At 36.8% G+C, this 17,465-nt stretch overlaps 4 protein-coding genes and 1 non-coding gene across 6 annotated transcripts; 3 read left to right on the top strand and 2 right to left on the bottom strand.

Annotated features, from left to right (window-relative positions):
• Positions 1–553: 553 nt before the first annotated feature.
• Positions 554–3,075, top strand: LOC105975106 (leucine-rich repeat receptor-like serine/threonine/tyrosine-protein kinase SOBIR1). The gene is made up of 2 exons (XM_013000280.2): positions 554–2,146; positions 2,377–3,075. The coding sequence occupies exons 1-2, from the start codon at positions 823–825 to the stop codon at positions 2,940–2,942; spliced, it is 1,890 nt and encodes a 629-aa protein (XP_012855734.2). The 5' UTR covers positions 554–822; the 3' UTR covers positions 2,943–3,075.
• A 218-nt stretch (positions 3,076–3,293) lies between these two features.
• TRNAT-UGU (transfer RNA threonine (anticodon UGU)) lies at positions 3,294–3,365 on the top strand. The gene has a single exon. It is a non-coding gene; the product is annotated as a tRNA-Thr (tRNA).
• Positions 3,366–4,373: 1,008 nt separating this feature from the next.
• LOC105974925 (protein JINGUBANG) lies at positions 4,374–5,747 on the bottom strand. Its single transcript, XM_088823327.1, has one exon. The coding sequence runs from the start codon at positions 5,745–5,747 to the stop codon at positions 4,374–4,376; it is 1,374 nt and encodes a 457-aa protein (XP_088679453.1).
• A 1,689-nt stretch (positions 5,748–7,436) lies between these two features.
• LOC105974951 (protein argonaute 4B) lies at positions 7,437–12,327 on the top strand. Of its 2 annotated transcripts, XM_088823379.1 has the most exons (21): positions 7,437–7,736; positions 7,859–8,064; positions 8,170–8,334; positions 8,427–8,563; positions 8,656–8,753; positions 8,865–8,962; positions 9,073–9,220; positions 9,325–9,441; positions 9,605–9,712; positions 9,826–9,888; positions 9,999–10,112; positions 10,201–10,482; positions 10,582–10,719; positions 10,798–10,928; positions 11,023–11,088; positions 11,209–11,272; positions 11,358–11,472; positions 11,568–11,641; positions 11,759–11,853; positions 11,932–11,963; positions 12,048–12,327. In XM_088823379.1, exons 1-21 carry the CDS (start codon positions 7,521–7,523, stop codon positions 12,194–12,196), a joined length of 2,616 nt encoding a protein of 871 aa, XP_088679505.1. In that variant the 5' UTR covers positions 7,437–7,520; the 3' UTR covers positions 12,197–12,327. The 2 variants fall into 2 exon arrangements, with proteins under 2 accessions (XP_088679505.1, XP_088679504.1); XM_088823378.1 differs by having other exon boundaries at positions 7,450–7,736; positions 11,932–12,327.
• Positions 11,862–17,437, bottom strand: LOC105974949 (receptor-like protein kinase FERONIA). The gene is given in 10 exon segments (XM_013000111.2): positions 11,862–12,543; positions 12,719–12,805; positions 12,893–13,025; positions 13,122–13,498; positions 13,570–13,674; positions 14,211–14,443; positions 14,540–14,897; positions 14,900–15,695; positions 15,697–16,903; positions 17,091–17,437. Coding segments are annotated over 10 exon segments (3,417 nt in total). The 5' UTR covers positions 17,107–17,437; the 3' UTR covers positions 11,862–12,438.
• Positions 17,438–17,465: the final 28 nt, after the last annotated feature.

The following is a 17,465-nucleotide window of genomic DNA, read 5'->3' as shown; positions in this document are numbered from 1 at the left end:
CATTCACAATGCACCACGAATTGATTAATAAAGAGAATTTTATTTTTTATTGGGTTTTTCTTTAGGTTCAAAATAACAAATTAAATTGTTACTTTCTTCAACCTCCAACCTGATTTCGGGCTCACAAAGTACGACAATAAAATCACACCGATTTATTGAAAAAAAAAACTATTATTTTCTTACAAAATAAAATAAAATATTTTTTTCTCACTAAATTATTCGATTGACGTATCTTTTATTGTAACCAGTGGAAATAATATGTAGAAGTATTTGGAAGAAAATATGATTTTCATGTAATTTGAATCCGAAATAGCTGAAGGATTTTTTTTAGTAAAATATTTGTTTGTGATAAAAAATATTATTTTAAATATATTGATGAAATGTATTTTTATTTATGCACTTTATAGTTTTAAAATAATTGATAGATAAAATAAAAGTTTGACATCCTAAAAGAATAGTACTTAAAATAATTAAATTATCTTTATTAGCTTTAAAAATTCATTTAGGGTCCATTATGCATAAAATTCATTTAGCTTTAAAAATTCATTTACGGTGCAAAGTGCTATTAATTTAATTTAATGGTGCAAAGTGTAAAATGCTATAATTTAAGGGTGCAAAGTGAGATTAAGCCATTTCATAAACAAAAGCAAAAAAATAAAATAAAATAAAATAATACCTGTTTTTTCTTGGGAGTCAACATCAGATTTTCCACAATAAAAAAACACCAGCCACCATTTAAGACCTCCAACTTCCAAGCACCACCACCACCACCTCCTCCTCCTCCTCCTCCCTCCGCCTTCCTCCACCGCCGGCGGCCAACCAATGGCTTCATCTCCATCAAAATCCCAATTCTCTCTCCTATGTTTCTTCACATTAATATTCCTTGTTCAATCAACACCACCAACTCTTCTCCCTTCTGATTATAATGCCCTTCTGCAAATACACAAAGAACTCCGTATCTGCCGTACTCCGGACAGGAATCCCTGTGGTTCCGCCGGAATATTCTGCGAACGGAGATTAGTCAACAATACTCACGTTCTCAGAATCACCCGTCTAGTCTTCGAATCTCGACGCCTTAAGGGCAGACTTGCTCCGGCCATCGGCAAGCTATCGGAGCTCAAAGAACTTTCCTTAACTGCCAACCAACTGTTCGACAAAATGCCAACTCAAATTTCAGACTGCAAGAAACTCGAGCTCCTTAACCTCGGAAACAACCGATTTTCCAGCGAAGTCCCACCGGAGCTATCGTCGTTAATCCGTCTCCGAGTTCTTGATTTGTCTTCGAACAGATTTACGGGGAAATTGAAGTTCTTGAAACACTTCCCCAACCTGGAAAAGCTCAACCTCGCCGACAATATGTTCGCCGGAAAAGTGCCGGTACCGTTGAAATCCTTCCGGAATCTCAGATTCTTCAACATCTCCGGCAACAGTTTGCTCGAAAATTCCCCACCAGATCAGTACTATTCATCCTCAGAAGCTAATGAAAAACAGAACATCCCAAAACGTTACTTTTTCGCCGAAACAAACCAATCCACCGCCGCCATGCCACCAGCCTCTAACGCGGCGGCAGCAGCACCATCTCCGGCGGAAGCACCACCACTCCTCCCCAAGCACAAAAACAACAACAAAAGGAAACTCATCGCCTGGATCCTCGGATTCGTTGCCGGAGCATTCGCCGGCATTTTATCCGGAATAATATTCAGCTTCGTCTACAAACTAATGAAGTTCTTAATCGAAGGTCCGAACAAAGACACAAGCTTGCAAATCTTCAGCCCTCTTATTATCAAAAAAGCCGAAGATTTAGCATTCCTCGAAAAGGAAGACGGATTAGCACCGTATCAAATCATCGGCAAAGGCGGATGCGGCGAAGTATATAAAGCAGTTTTACAAAGCAACGGTATAGAAATCGCGATCAAGAAAATAATCCAACTCCCGACCGATGGAGATGATCTCACCGAAGAAGACAGCAAGCTCTTGACCAAGAAAATGCGTCAAATCAAATCCGAAATCAAAACAGTCGGCCAAATTCGGCATCGCAACTTGCTCTCTCTACTAGCCCATCTCCCGCGCCCCGATTGCCACTATCTCGTCTACGAGTTCATGAAAAACGGTAGTTTGCAAGATTGTCTACAACAAGTGGTAGAAGGTACAACTTTCAGTAGAACCTCGATAAATTAATAACCTCAATTAAATAATAGTTTCTCTCAGTCCCGACTCGGTGAAAATGTATTAAATTATTAACTCGATAATTTAATAATTCGCTAAATTAATAGAATTTCCCTACTCCCGGCTATATTAATTTATAGAGGTTTGATAGTTATTAGTTATTGGTTCAAGGTGCGAGGTGCTTACTAACAGACTACCTTGTCCTGTCAGGTACACGAGAACTGGATTGGCTAGCGCGGTACAAGATCGCACAAGGGATCGCTTCGGGGCTCGAATATCTCCACATGAGCCACACGCCGCGGATAATTCACAGGGACCTGAAACCGGCCAACATCCTATTGGACGATGAAATGGAGGCAAGAATCGCGGATTTCGGACTCGCGAAAGCGATACCTGATTCTCACACGCACGTGACGACCTCGCACGTGGCGGGGACGCTTGGGTACATCGCACCGGAGTATCACCAGACGCTTAAGTTCACGGACAAGTGCGATATGTACAGCTTCGGCGTGGTGCTTGGTTCGTTGATGATAGGGAAGTTGCCCTCGGACCAGTTTTTCCAGCACACGGAGGAGGTGAGTTTGGTGAAGTGGATGAGGAACGTGATGAAATCCGAGGAACCGAGGAGGGCGATCGATGCGAATTTGTTGGGGAATGGGTTCGAGGAGGATATGCTCTTGGTGCTTAAGGTTGCGTGTTTTTGCACATTGGATAATCCGAAGGAGAGACCGAATAGTAAGGAGGCTCGGCTCATGCTAGCGCAGATTAAACACTAGTTTTTAGTTGTGTGTAGAAGAATTCAGAGGGGTTCTTTGTGTTGTTTTTCAACTAAGAATGTGTGTACTTGACTGTAAGAAAATGATGTTTAAAGCATTTGAATTGTAATAAAATTATTTGTAATGGTTTTTTAGTATATTGTTTGGTTTACAATGAACTTAAGAGAGTTGGGAACAAGGTGATCTTCAATCTAATATATATATATATATATACTTATGATCAGACATAATGAAAAATTAATAATGAACAGAATTCCATTAAGTTGTAGTCATTAAACAGCTTCTAGAATTCTTCTAAATTTGGTCAAGAAGTGTATTTTATAATGAAAACAGTATGAATCTCTCAACAGAGCCCTTATAGCTCAGTGGTAGAGCGTCAGTCTTGTAAACTGAAGGTCCGCAGTTCGATCCTGCGTGAGGGCAATTATTTAATTAATATTCATTTTTCTTTTTTTGGTTTTTTCCAAAATATTTTTCATTGTAGAAAAACTAATAATTCCAAAAAAATAACCAATCAAACAATTAATCATACCAATGTGTGACAAGATGCTCAAGATTTGATTAGTTCTGTATTAGTTATATAATAATAATATAATGATAATATTTAATAATAATATCCTCCCTCTAGCTAGCTTGCTTGAATTGCTTATAATAATAATAATAATTAATTATTATTAATAACACCCACTTAAGTGGAATCTTTCATGCTAATGTTACATGTAGCTTGTCTTGTATAGCTTAATTATAAGTTTCGCCGCAACAAATATGAACTTTGTAATATGGCTTAACTTTTGTTCTTGAAATCAACAAGCATGTGAGGTCTATTATTAAACTAATTTAAATTAAATTAATATAAAACCCACATTTTTTTTGGAACAATTATATTGTATATAGTATAGACTAGCCTAAAATATATGTATAATTAATAAATTTCATGATTCCAAGAAATTCATACTGGTAATGTTGGAATGCCAGATTCACATGTTTCATGATTTAATTATACCAACAAGGATTGTTTCAAGTATTTCTTTAATATGGATCACCAAAAAATTCCACTGTCTCTGAAATTGAAATTGAAATCCGAAATCCGAAATCCGCAATCGAAATCGAAATTGCAATCGGAACTGAACTACGAAAAAGGGAAAAGAAAAAGAAAAAAAAAAGATAATTAGTGAAATAATGTTAATTAAGTTTTTATATATATTACAATTGTCACTTATTATATGTTGCTTCTTTTTGTAATTAACATGCATAAGAGTACTTATGCATAACTAAGTAAAATTATTGATGCATGTAAGGTTGTGCATAAACTGTAACAATTGACAATTAGTAACTATAATCTACTTAGAAATTAAATCTTCAACAAAATTAATAAGCACAAATATTAATCACTTCATAAATAGTAAAATCAATTAAATCAAGAACTCAATATCACCACCTGGAATTACAATCAAGAAGTACAATTTTCCAGGCCCTGATTTCTCCATCCAGGCTTCCACTAAAAACAGAAAAACCATCATCACCACCTGGAATTAAAACCAGGGATTTAACAGGTTTACAATGCCCTTCCAATACAGCCAAACAGCCCCCAACAAAAAAACCCTTTTCATATTTCCAAATTCTTACACTTTTGTCTGAAGAACCACTAATCACCACACCATTATCCACACTCACTAAACACAAAATTGCCCCATTATGCCCTTTCAAACAACAACCAATTACAAACAAATCATTTTTATTATTATTATTTTTATTATTAGTTTCCTCCCTCTCCCAAACGAGGATAACTCGATCGCCGCCCCCAGAGAACAAAATCGAGCTTTCCGTAGTCAATGCCAAAGCATTAACACTAGAGGCGTGTTTGGCTAAAGTCGTTAGCAACTTGTGCTTTTTCGTCTCTTTCGATACTTTCCAAACTTTTATCTCTCCGTTTGCGGAGCCAGTGTAGACTGTCCCGTCGGTGGGGTCCACAGCAACTGCGTTAACAGCATCGGCATGCGCCTCGTTGACGGAACCCAAACACGGCATACCGGGCGAAGATACATTCCAAATCTTGAAACTCTTATCCCACGAAACCGAATACATTAATCCGACATCATTATTCACCGTTAATGCCGAGACGGCATCTGCATGCTCGATACGTAGCTTGTGCTCGTGGCGTCGGATTTTGACGTAGTTCTTCGGCGACAAGCGGTTGAAGAAACGGTCTTTGAACGTGGGGAGTGTTTGGATAAGGTGGTGCTTCATGATTTGTTTGCTTCTTGAATATGATGATGATGATGATGATGACGACGACGTCATCACTTTCTTCTGCCAAACCCTAATCTTGCAGTCTTGATGTGCTGTGAAGATTCTTCCCTTGCTGAAGGCGATGGATTTCACCGAACCCGAATAACCTGACCCGAACGTGTCTAAAAGTGAGAGCGTCGTTAGATCGAAGACGTTTACTTCTTCGGTCGACGCGGCGTATAAGAGGTTGTTGTAGTTTTCGTCCTTTTGTACAGCGAGGCAGCTGATGATTTGTGGGGCGGTTGTGTTAAGGGAGGCGATGAAGGAACAATATGCGGAATAGTAGTTTGTTGGACCGGCGGCCGTCGTCGTACTTTTCGTGGCGGCGTTGGATTGAAGACTGTTGAAACTTGTGTCGAATTCACACAGTGTGGGTGTACTGTGTGTTTCATGGCTGACTGTACCAGAAGAAGAAGATGTGGTCTGCAGTGATGGATCAGATTGTACGGTGAAGATTGAGTTGTTATTACTATGAACAGAATCATTTATTACAAGCCATGTTTGAACTTCCTCCATTGATATATATATATATGATGTATATATGATTTGCAAGAAGATTATTTTTTCTTGGACAAAGAAATGAGCAATGTATATATATATTAGATAAACACATATACACACACACTGAAAGTGTAATTATATGAGTTGCATGTGATCGCCTAAAGGGGTTTCATTAACATATATATAACAATTGAGAGTTGAGACAATTTAGAATTTGTCATTTGGCCAAATACTTAGTTTAGTTAAATAGCCATTTCTATTATATTTTGGACCACTTTTTTCATGTTAATTAATTAGATAGGTCTGATTAAACTAATCTCTAAGCCCTCGTTTGGTTTGGTAGATTGATTAGCCATGATTAACTGAATAATTGGATTTCATTTGATGTTTGGTATTCCCAATAACTTATCAGATCGACCCGCAAATATTATGTTATTATAATTTATTTTACTTTTTAGGGAGTTTTTTTTTTTGGACGTGCCGGGATCTGATAAAATAATTGAGCTTTTATTAAATTATTTAATCTTATTTTGGCAACCAGACGAGGCCTAAAAAGACGACATTGAGGAATCGGCACTTCAAATAATTACTTTTAAACATTTTATAGGATATTAAGTTGATATGATAGTTTGATCAATATCATTTTTATTTTATTTTTAACATACAATAAATTAAATGATTATAATAAAATAAAAGTGCATTTGCATGTGAATAATATAATATTAATTTGTATGAAAAGATAAATATTAAGTTAAAGTGCTGACAATTATTCATGCTACATCATTGGAGAAATAAAAACAAATTAAAAATCTTGAATTAGACAAAGTTTAATAAAACATCCCGGCACGTGCTTTCACAAAATTTTAGTGGGGCGAAGGTCCACCAATAAGATTTTATTAATTTTTAATTGTCAAAAAAACAAGAACAAGAGGTTTTATTAATTTGTTTAGGGTTTGATGAGATTTGTCTTAAAAAGTACCTTGTTTTTTTCTCTTTTGTACCTTAGTAATTAGTATGAGGAAATATTAGTATTTACATATTTTATTTTGGTGACATGGATTAAAATAAACGATTAGTATTAACACTACAAAAAATCGCCGTTATCACCTAAATTTATACCTACTCGAACGAAAAATACAACTCGTAAAATTTACTAGTGTGCATTCTGCTTATAGGCCTCGTTTGGTTCAGGATTCAAGAATTGATTCTAATTCCGATTTTTTCGGAAATTTGGAAAAATCGGAATTATTTCTATGTGGATTTTTCGGAATACTTTCGGTTTTTTCGGAATATTATTGATTTTTTCCGGAATATTTTCTGATTTTTTCAAAAAGATAACAAAAACAATATATATATAAAATAAGTAATAAATATCCGGAACGTATAGGAAACAATCGGAATAATATTTTCTGAATTATAACTACGATTTAATTCATATTAAAAAAAAAAAAAAAAATTTGGCCAATTTTACAACTTTGTACTATGCTACCTCACTTTTAAACACGTGGCAGATCATTGCCTCAAAACCAGTATATGACTTTATAACCAACTTTTTTCAGGTTCGTACAAATCAGATTCCACAACGTACAAGTACTAAAAAGAAGATCAATCAAAACGTGGACCAATCAGCTTTTACCAGCTGTCACAGAAACACACACACACACAAAGTGTGACTCCAACGCTGTACGTATAACTCTCATTTTTGCATGGTTTGTGATCATAATATAGTTTATGAGTTATCAATAACATAAATACATATATTTTGGATTAATTTCTCTCTAATCATAAATGGAGCCACCAACACCTCCGCCGCAAATTCTGCCGCCACCACCTCCCACCGGAATCCCGTCGAAAAATTTTCCGATCAAAATCGAGCGCATCGAAAAATCTCCACCGATGAACTTCCCTAGCCCGGGTTCGAAAGGGAAACGAGTATCTTTATTAACAAACCACTTCAAAGTTACCGTCGGAAGTAACGGTGTCGGTGATTTCTTTCACTATGATGTTAGTAGTCCCTTTAATTAATTTATTAATTGATTTTTTTTTCTTCGATAAGTTTTCGCGTTTCTGTTTGAAAAATAAAATAAACCGTAAAAAATGGCTGTTTTTTTAATTTCTTGATTTAGATATTGATATCTTACGAAGATGGCCGTGAAGTAACTCGAAAGAATCTTAAGATGGCTTTGGTTGATAAACTCTCGGAGGTTTATAAATCGGAGCTAGCTGGGAAAAGTCTCGTTTACGATGGAGATCGAAGCTTATTCGCCCTCGGCCCACTCCCACAAAACAACCTCGAGTTTTCGATTGTCCTAAATCCCGTTTTAGCAAAATGGTAAGAAAAAAATTTGCGGTGTATATTTTTATCTTTTTATGTTGCATAGGATTATTTGCGTAACAATTAATTAATTATTATTGAAATTGATCGATGCTTGTATAGTGTTGGTGGGAATGAACAGAAGAGGCAGAGGCTTTCGTCGTCTACTTCGAAAATATTTAAATTGCAGTTGAAATTTGCGTCTCGAATATCGATGCAGAGGAGATTAATCGATTGTAGTAGATTGAGAGTGTTGAACGCAATTCTTCGACAACAAGCATTAAGACAGTACGTGTATATTATAATTAGTATACGTCGACGAAAAAATATTTAGTAGTTTTTACGGGATTAAAAAAATAATACTAAATTTACGTGTTTAGGGGTTGCCTTGTCCTTCACCAATCGTTCTTTTTGAATGATACGAAGAATTTAATCGACTTAGGTGGCGGCATCCATGGATGCAGAGGATTCTTTTCTAGCTTTAAAGCTCTTCAAGGTGGACTGTATTTGAACCATGGTAATAAATCCTGGATCTCGATTTCTCTAGCTTCTCGTTTGAGCTTCGTTTCTTTTTTTAGTTAATTTCTGTTTAATTTCCAATTTGTGCAGATGTATCTATGACCACAATCGTACAATCGGGTTCGGTGGTGGATTTTCTTATTCGCAATCAAAATGTGAAAACTCCGTTCGAAATCGACTGGAATAAGGTTTAAAAAATAAAAAATAAAATTAATGAAGCAAGTTTAATTTTTCGTACATTTGTAAGCCTTGTTCGTGTAATTACGATTGATTTAGTGTTTTACGGACTTGTTTTTTAGGCTAGAGGGACGCTGAAAAATTTGAGGTTTAAAGTAAATCACTTGAAATTCGAGTTCAAAATCATGGGATTTAGCGACAGGCCTTGCAAAGAACAGAAGTGAGTTCGTCGTACATTTATTCATTCACCGTCATTTTTAACGTTAATTTCAAGAAATCGAAATTTGATTAGTATTTTTTAATTTTTTTTAATCGTGTTCGTTTTCGCAGATTCTCTCTGAAGCTGGGAGAAGCAAACGTTGAGACTACGGTTTACGATTATTTTGTAAAAACGCGTGGAATTAAGCTGAGTTTTAGTGCAAACTTACCTTGCATCAACGCTGGGAAGCCTCGTAAACCGAAATACTTTCCAATAGAGGTGATTATTTATTTTTTCCTTGTTTTTTCTTTATTAGGAGTAGTGAAGTTTTTGAAACACGAAGCGCTGACTTTCGTTTATTTTTGTTTATCGTTTCGTTGCAGCTTTGTTCGTTGGTTCCTTTGCAACGTTACAAGAACGAGTTAACCGGTTATCAGACTTCTGCAATGATTAAAAAATCAAGCCAAAAACCAGACGAATTGCTTCAGTTTTTGGCTGATGTATGTTCACTTCAAACATTAATATTTTCACATATATATATATATATATATATATATATATATATATATATATATATATATATATATATATATATATATATATATATATATATATATATATGTATGGATTAATTAACCTTAATTGATGTTTTACTATATATAGACTGGAAAAATGATTAAGCATGAGGCTGAACCACTGTTGAAATCTTGTGGCATTTCAATCGACGGCTCGTTCGTTCAAGCTGAAGGCCGTGTTCTTTCAGCTCCACGCGTAATTCTCCGATTCTGATTAATTTTTAATACTCATGAGAGAATTTTTTAATTTTTTATGTATTTAATTTTTATTTTTATTTTCAATTTCGACTTATTCGATGTTTTCTACAGTTGATAATGGGAAATGGAGAACATATCTTTCCTAGAAATGGCTTCTGGAACATCAAAGATAAGGTGATAATATATATACATATATACATATATACACACACATATATATATATGTGATTAATTTTTTCCTTAATTTTTTTTAAGTCCTTACTGATGTTAAAAATTTCACACAGAAACTTTTGGCGCCAAAAAAACTCGAAAACTGGGCTGTCGTGAACTTCTCAACTAGCTGCGATATACGTAGTACGTGCCTAAAATTGGCGAAAGTGAGCTCGAATTACGGAATGGTGAGATTTCGTTTCGTTCCGTTCTGATTATGAAATGAATTTATCACATTAATTAAATATTATATATAAAATGCATTTTCGTTTGCAGGTAGTAAGTCCTCCGGCATGCGTTATTCAAGAAAATCCAAAGTATAAAAAGAAACTGGCTTCTGTCAGAGTGGAAGTGATGTTCCAACAAATAAAATCGAGATTCCGACAAAATCCACCTCGATTCATTCTTTGCCTCCTTTCCGATAAGAAATTCTGCGACTTGTACGGTCCGTGGAAAAAGAAGACCATTGTAGAATTCGGAATTCTCGATCAATGCGTTTCGAGTAATAAAATCGATGAGAAGTATCTCATGAATCTCATGCTCAAGATAAACGCAAAGGTGTTATCCGATCCCGTTTTTTTTTTCTCTTTTTTTTCCATGCAGTTACTATTATAACTCACTCGTGAAAAACGTGCGCTTCGTTTTTGGTTTTGGCAGCTCGGTGGTTTTAATCATACTATTCTTTCGGAATTGACAAGAAGTATCCCGTTTGTTAGTAAGATTCCTACAATGATCTTCGGGATGGAAGTTTCCCACGCTTCTCCGGGTCCCACGGAGAGACTGTCTATTGCTTCAGTAAGCATTTTTTTTATTATTAAATCTTTTGAGTCGTATGTCGATTATTTTGTCTGCGTTTTGTGTTTTTTTTTTAAGGTTGTCGGATCAAGAGAGTGGCCGAGAATTTCGAGTTATAGAGCGTGCCTTCGTGCACTCCCGCCAAAAGTTCAAATGATTGATTCGCTGTTTAAGCCAATTTCTGAACAAAAAGATGATGGCATATTCAGGTACGTTCGATATCGATTTCACTTTTTCGAAGAATCGAAATTTATCGATCAGAAGTTACATATTAGAATTTTTACGATAATTGTGTATTTGTAGCGAGTTGCTGTTGGAGTTTTTCGCGAGTTCCGGGAATAAAAAGCCAGCTCAAATTATCATATTTAGGTTCGTTCCGTCTTGAATTATTTAATTTCTAGCTTCGTTTCTGCAAATTCTGTTCTTTCGTGTTTCATCAGTCGAACGATTTAATGCAAGAAAAAAAAATGTTTTTCGATTTTTAATTAGGAACGGACTGAGCACAACAGAGTACAAACAAATTGTGAAGGAAGAAATGGATCAAATACTTAAGGTTTGTGTAGTCGAAAAAATTACATTTATTTATTATCATATAAGTCGAATTATAATATATTCCGTCTTTCGGCTTCGTATTATAGGCATGTAATTTTCTCGAGGAGAAATGGCGTCCGAAATTCACGGTGATCGTTTCACAGAGACGACATCACACTAAATTCTTCGATAAATCCAATTCGGGGGCTAATGTTTCTCCAGGTCAGCCCTAAAACATGGATAAATTCAAATCGATGCTCACTCGGTAAAACCAGAGCTAACATATTTTCGATTCGGTATTCTTTTTTGACTTACAGGAACTATTGTTGACAACAAAGTTTGTGATCTTCAATGTAATAACTTCTATATGAATGCTCATGCTGCAAGAATAGTAAGTTATTCAAATTCATAATATATTATTACTAGCAAAAATAAATAAAAATAATAAATAAATAAAAAGCATCATTAGTAACTGATTTTTTTACGGTTCTTGCGGTTCGATTATTAGGGGACTCCGAGGCCGACACATTACCATGTGCTGTTAGATGAAATAGGTTTCTCGTCGGATGATCTGCAAGAAGTTATTCATTCTTTATCATACGTGTAAGCGATTTAATTAATTTCTATAAATTAATAAACTTATCGAAATTTACATTGAACAAAACTTTTACGTCGTTTCAGTTTCCAGAGAAGCAACAACGCGATTTCCGAAGGTAATGATGCATGTCTAAATACTAGAATGTCAAGAACATGTGTCCGTTTTTTGGTGAAAAATATAATCTGCTCGATTCTTGCAGTTGCTCCAGTTCGCTATGCTCGATTAGCAGCTGCTAAGATATCACAAGTAATTAAAGCTGAGAAAATGACGAACACATCTTGTAACGGTCAAGGGGGTCAACTGCCAAAGCTGCACAAAAATGTGTCTTCTTCGATGTTCTTCATTTGATTTTATTACAACTCGAAACTGTAGCTTTTTTTAAGACTAGTCTACGTACTATGTGCACGAACCGCTTTAATATGTCATGTTTAATACGTCTCGCGAACGATAATGAATTTCCAATGAATTCACGATCCGAATACGATTTCGTTTTCTTTTTGATTTAGCATGTCATGTTGAGCTAATAACAAAGTTCCATAATTTTTTCCCCCTGTTTTCGACGGGTACAATTTAGAATGCCGATGGATTACTTATATATCCAGCATCGAGGGATTCGAGAGAGTTCGTACTATAACCTTCATGTTTGGACGGAAATCGGGTTCGTATTGCAAGCACAACGAAGCAATCGAAGCCATCTGTTTTAACCAAATCGAAGAAAAAAAAAAGTCACAAATTTTTTTTTGCTACTTCATAGACTAATCAGCAAAAAACAACTGATGTGTATATATATATATATATATATATATATATATATATATATATATATATATATATATATATATATATATATATATATATATATATATATACCTTCACAACTGCCTTTGGAGGGTAGATTCCATTCAGTCTAGGATCGATACACTGCTTTACCATTTCTTCCATGAGCTTCGGCGTTGCCTGGTGTTTTATACACGCAAAATGTCGTAATTTTGCTACCCAAAAAGAAAATAAAAAATAAGAAAATAAACTAAAAATATAACATACCCATGTCACAAGAGATTGTTGTCCCCTTGGCCATGTAATATCAAACGGTTTACGCCCCGTCAAGAGTTCCAAGAGTAACACCCCAAAGCTGTACACATCACTGCTCGAGCTTAGTTGCCCCGTCATTGTGTATCTACCACACGAAAAAATATAAAAAATAAATAAAATATCAAGACCAGTAAATGAAGTAGAAATTCAAACTACGGAAAACGAGAAGATCGATTCATACTCAGGGGCATCATAACCAAAAGTCCCAATCAATGCATCAGAATCAAGAGCATCCCTGAAAGTCGTTCGACTCGGCAGACCGAAATCAGCGATCTTAGCAAAATCGTAATCATCGAAAACTAAAACATTACTGGAATTAATCGCACAGTGAATTTGCCCCTTGTCGTGAATGTGTTCTAATCCTTTTGCACCCCCAACGGCAATTTTCACTCTTTGGGCCCACGATAGCGCCGGATTATGGTGATACTGACCGTGAAGAATGTCATGCAACGATCCACGTGGATCGAACTCATAAGCCAAGCCTCGTAAACCACCATCCACACAATAACCGAGTAGCTCGACCAAGTTTTCGTGCTTTAGCCTTGATATGATCGAAACCTACAAAACCCCATATATTAAAACACCGTATCGTTATGTAAAGCTATTTATGCTAGTGTTTATGGACAAACCTGAGCTAGAAACTCTTGGTACCGTTGGTTAGTCGAGTCTAACTTTTTAAACTCGACCGCATGCCCTCGTTTCACGACTCCATGATATACTTTTCCGTACGATCCCTTACCAATTAAACACTTCGAATCAAAATCATAGTACTGTTATTTCATTCATCTACTAGAATAGTATACGAAACAACATGTCTTCATGGAAAGCTATAATCTATGCACATATATATATACACATATATATATATGGAAAATTACACTTTTCGTCCCTCAAGTTTATCTTGATTTCACATTTGGTCCTCCATGTTCATAAAAAACACATTTATTCCCTCGTCTTTCAATAATTTAACATTTTTGGTCATTTCCGTTAATTTTCCGTTAGTACTAACGGAATCAAGCATGTGTCCATCACTCTCTTAACTGATAGACTAACGGTAAATTGACGGAAATGACCAAAAGTGTCAAATTGTTGAAACGTGAGGGACTGAATGTGTTTTTTGAACATGTGGGACCCAAATGTTCAACCAGTGCAAACTTGAGGATGAAAACTATATATATATATATATATATATATATATATATATATATATATATATATATATATATATATATATATATATATAGAAATAGTGTTTTATGGCCAAAAAAACCTGTGCTAGAAACTCTTGGTCCGGGTGGTAGCTCGAGTCTAACTTTTTAACTGCTACAGCTCGTCCGCCTTTCGTGACTCCATAGTACACCCTTCCGTAGGATCCCTCGCCAATTAAACGCTTCGAACCAAAATTATTGGTAATGCTTTTCAATTCATCTACTGGAATGACGGGAACATCAATCGATAGCATATTAGCAGTCCGTTTCCCCAGTGCTTCTGTGGTACGATATCCTGCGAAATTGCCAAAAACCAAAAACTCTTGCAGTTTATACGTTCGAGACTCAAAATATTAAAAGCCGTATATAAATAATAACGACTCAGCTGTACCGGATGGTTTAACGCGGTTCCAAAACGCATCCCACGCCCAAATACGAGATGGTTTGTGCGTTGCAGCACTAACCACTTTACTGTTGGTTTGCTCTTTCAGTTGGCGTTCAGCGGAACCATCGGTAGAGGCGACTACTGTAAGTTTCTCAGTGCTAACTGACAAGTTATTTTCCTCATCAGATGGTTGGATTTCAGCGACATCACTCGTTATCGGGTTTGGTACTGGAGCTACCGAGCTTTCCTGTTGCTCGAGTGCTAACTCAAGTTGTAGCACAACGTGAGCCATCGTTGGTCGTTTCTTTGGTTCATCGTCCAAGCACCTCTCAGCGACCTCCACAAACACCTTCAGGCTATCGTCTCTGCGATTTCGCTCCTCAAATTCGAAGCTATAATCTGGTTAGCATTTCCATTACTAATGTTTTCTCGAGCCCACTTGGTCAAAATTCGCTCGTTCTCCGCAACCCTTGTCGAATCCACCGCTGCTCTCCCACACAATACTTCCAACAACACCACCCCAAAGGCGTACGTATCGCTTTTCCTAGTCAGTTTGCCGGTAGTGAAATAGTTCGGGTCTAAATACCCAAACGTGCCCTTAACCTTTGTGCTGACATGGCTCTGTAATGATTCGCTTCTGCTTAAATTTTTAGCCAGGCCGAAATCCGAAACCTTAGCTACGAAACTTTCATCCAGAAGGATATTCGAAGCCTTTACATCACGATGTACGAGTGAATGGCCAGTGTGAAGATAGTCCAGCCCTCGACCAGCTCCGATGCATATAGCGAGGCGTTGCTTCCACGTGAGAGAAGGGCAATCGTGTCCTTTCCTCGCAAGTTTGTAGAGATGGTCGCCCAATGTTCCGTACGCCATGTACTCGTAGACAAGAATCATTTCGCCATGCTCGTTACAGTAGCCGATTAGAGCGACTAGATTAACATGTCTCAGCTCGGTCAGTGTTTCGATCTCTGTCAAAAACTCGTGCGCCCCTTGCTTCGAGTTTGATTTCTGTCGCTTTACGGCGACAGTCACTTGGCTATTATCTATGAGGCCTTTGTACACTTTACCAAATCCACCCCTACCGATGACGAGCCCGTCACTGAAGTTTCTAGTTGCTAATCGTATCTCAGCTAGTGAAAACCGGCGACAAGTTCGTTTTGCTGGCCAATGGATTGTTTTCCTCCTCCGTACCACTACCATCCCAAATTAGTCGCAATGTATACGCAATGATGTTTACTGCAACAATTAACGTTATCGCTGCAGTTGCAATCATATTTCCGCGACTAATAACTCGATGCAAATTTTGTCTAGTTCGATATGACGAATCACATGAACAAGGCAACGGATTCGGACTTGCAAGACTATTGTAAGGGTTGCTCAACTTCATTATTTCAAATCCATCGATGAATTCATCACTTGATCGGAGGCAAATCACGAGGTCGCGTTTACCCTCTTCGTTGTACACATCCATCATCACCACGTAGTCCCTGTACCATGCGATGCTATTTTTGCTATCGTTTTCCCCGACCGTGTCGATATTAGTATCGGCAATCATTTCGTTTATGAGAACTGTAAAATCAACACCGCCAATCTCCGCTAACTTGAATCCTAGCTCGGAGAAATGAAGCCTGACCAAGTACCTGAATCCCACATCCACGGATATTCTCCAGGTGGTATTGTAGATCTTGTTTGCTTTCCGTTTAGTAACCGTTTCCCGCATACCGAACATGTCACGATTATCCTGTTTGGTATTTACCCGACGGATAAGTTCGAGGGCAGTTCTGTTATCAACAGAGACCAGAGACTTCCCAACCACTTGGACTCCAGTATCTCTTTCTTGAAAGAACGAGAGACTCGGAGGCACTGAGACAATCTCAACACCGTTTACGAAAGCATATGTTTGTATTGATTCACTACGTCGAATTGCAGGAGAGAAAACTACGTCGAATTGTTGAGATTTCTGTATATATACATAGAACTCCTTAACAAAATAATTCACACTAAGAACATTAGCAGTAAGAGAAGCACTGAAGTTGCTTAGCAGGGTGAAAGGACCGGCTTCAACATCGAATAAATCATGGAATCTTTTGAAGCCTTTATATAGTGCAGGATTAAAGTGAAGGCGCATAATTTTCTGACCTGGATTCACTTGAAATGCATAGGAGAATCGGGAATGAGAGAGTCGACCCGTTTTGTAGGGAACGGGATCAGCATCATCAGCAGAGATCAACTTACGGACTACAGTCGAGGCGGTTGACGAGCCCGTTATTTTTAGCATGGAATGTAATTTTGGATGTGAATCTCCATGCCATTCTCTGCCATCCTGTGCTGCTGAGGTGGCACTCGAGCCACAACTAACTGAAACATCACCTGTGGAGTGAGTTGGATTGTTAGTAGAGAGGAAGAACACAAATAGAAAGAGAATCTGCAGATTCATTGTTCGAGCTCTGCTTTATTGCGAAGCCGGAGGAAGAATGATCGGTGATATTTGATACTTTTCTTATGCCAAATTTTGTGTGAAAGCAACAAAATAATTGAGATAAAAAAAACAGTTGACCTGACTTTGTTTCCATTATTGTTGGATGATTGTATATTGGTCAAGAGTGTTTGTTTAAAATATGTGGAACAAAAGACAAACTGATTTTCTAGCAAGTTTCAAGAAATTTCCAAGAAGTGTTGATAACATATTTACAGAGCTGACATATCTGAATGCTGATCAAACGGTCAAGTCTCCGAATCCGGGTCTACAAGGCTGTCTCCGGTTATTATTCGACTGTTGATAAATATCACCTTTTTTATCAATAGTGGCCCGGAATTGTTCATCATCCCAAAGTAAATTAGACCCCACATCTCGTACAATCCAGATTAATCACTACAAATGAAGAAAGTAAAATCAATGAATACAGAAAACAGATATTCTAATGTCAAACCT

Source organism: Erythranthe guttata, chromosome 9, assembly GCF_056151865.1.
Source record: "Erythranthe guttata isolate IM_541 chromosome 9, IM_541, whole genome shotgun sequence".
NCBI classification, from domain to species: domain Eukaryota; kingdom Viridiplantae; phylum Streptophyta; class Magnoliopsida; order Lamiales; family Phrymaceae; genus Erythranthe; species Erythranthe guttata.
The sequence above is the reverse complement of the archived record's forward strand: the minus strand, read 5'-3'. Positions and strand labels throughout refer to the sequence as shown.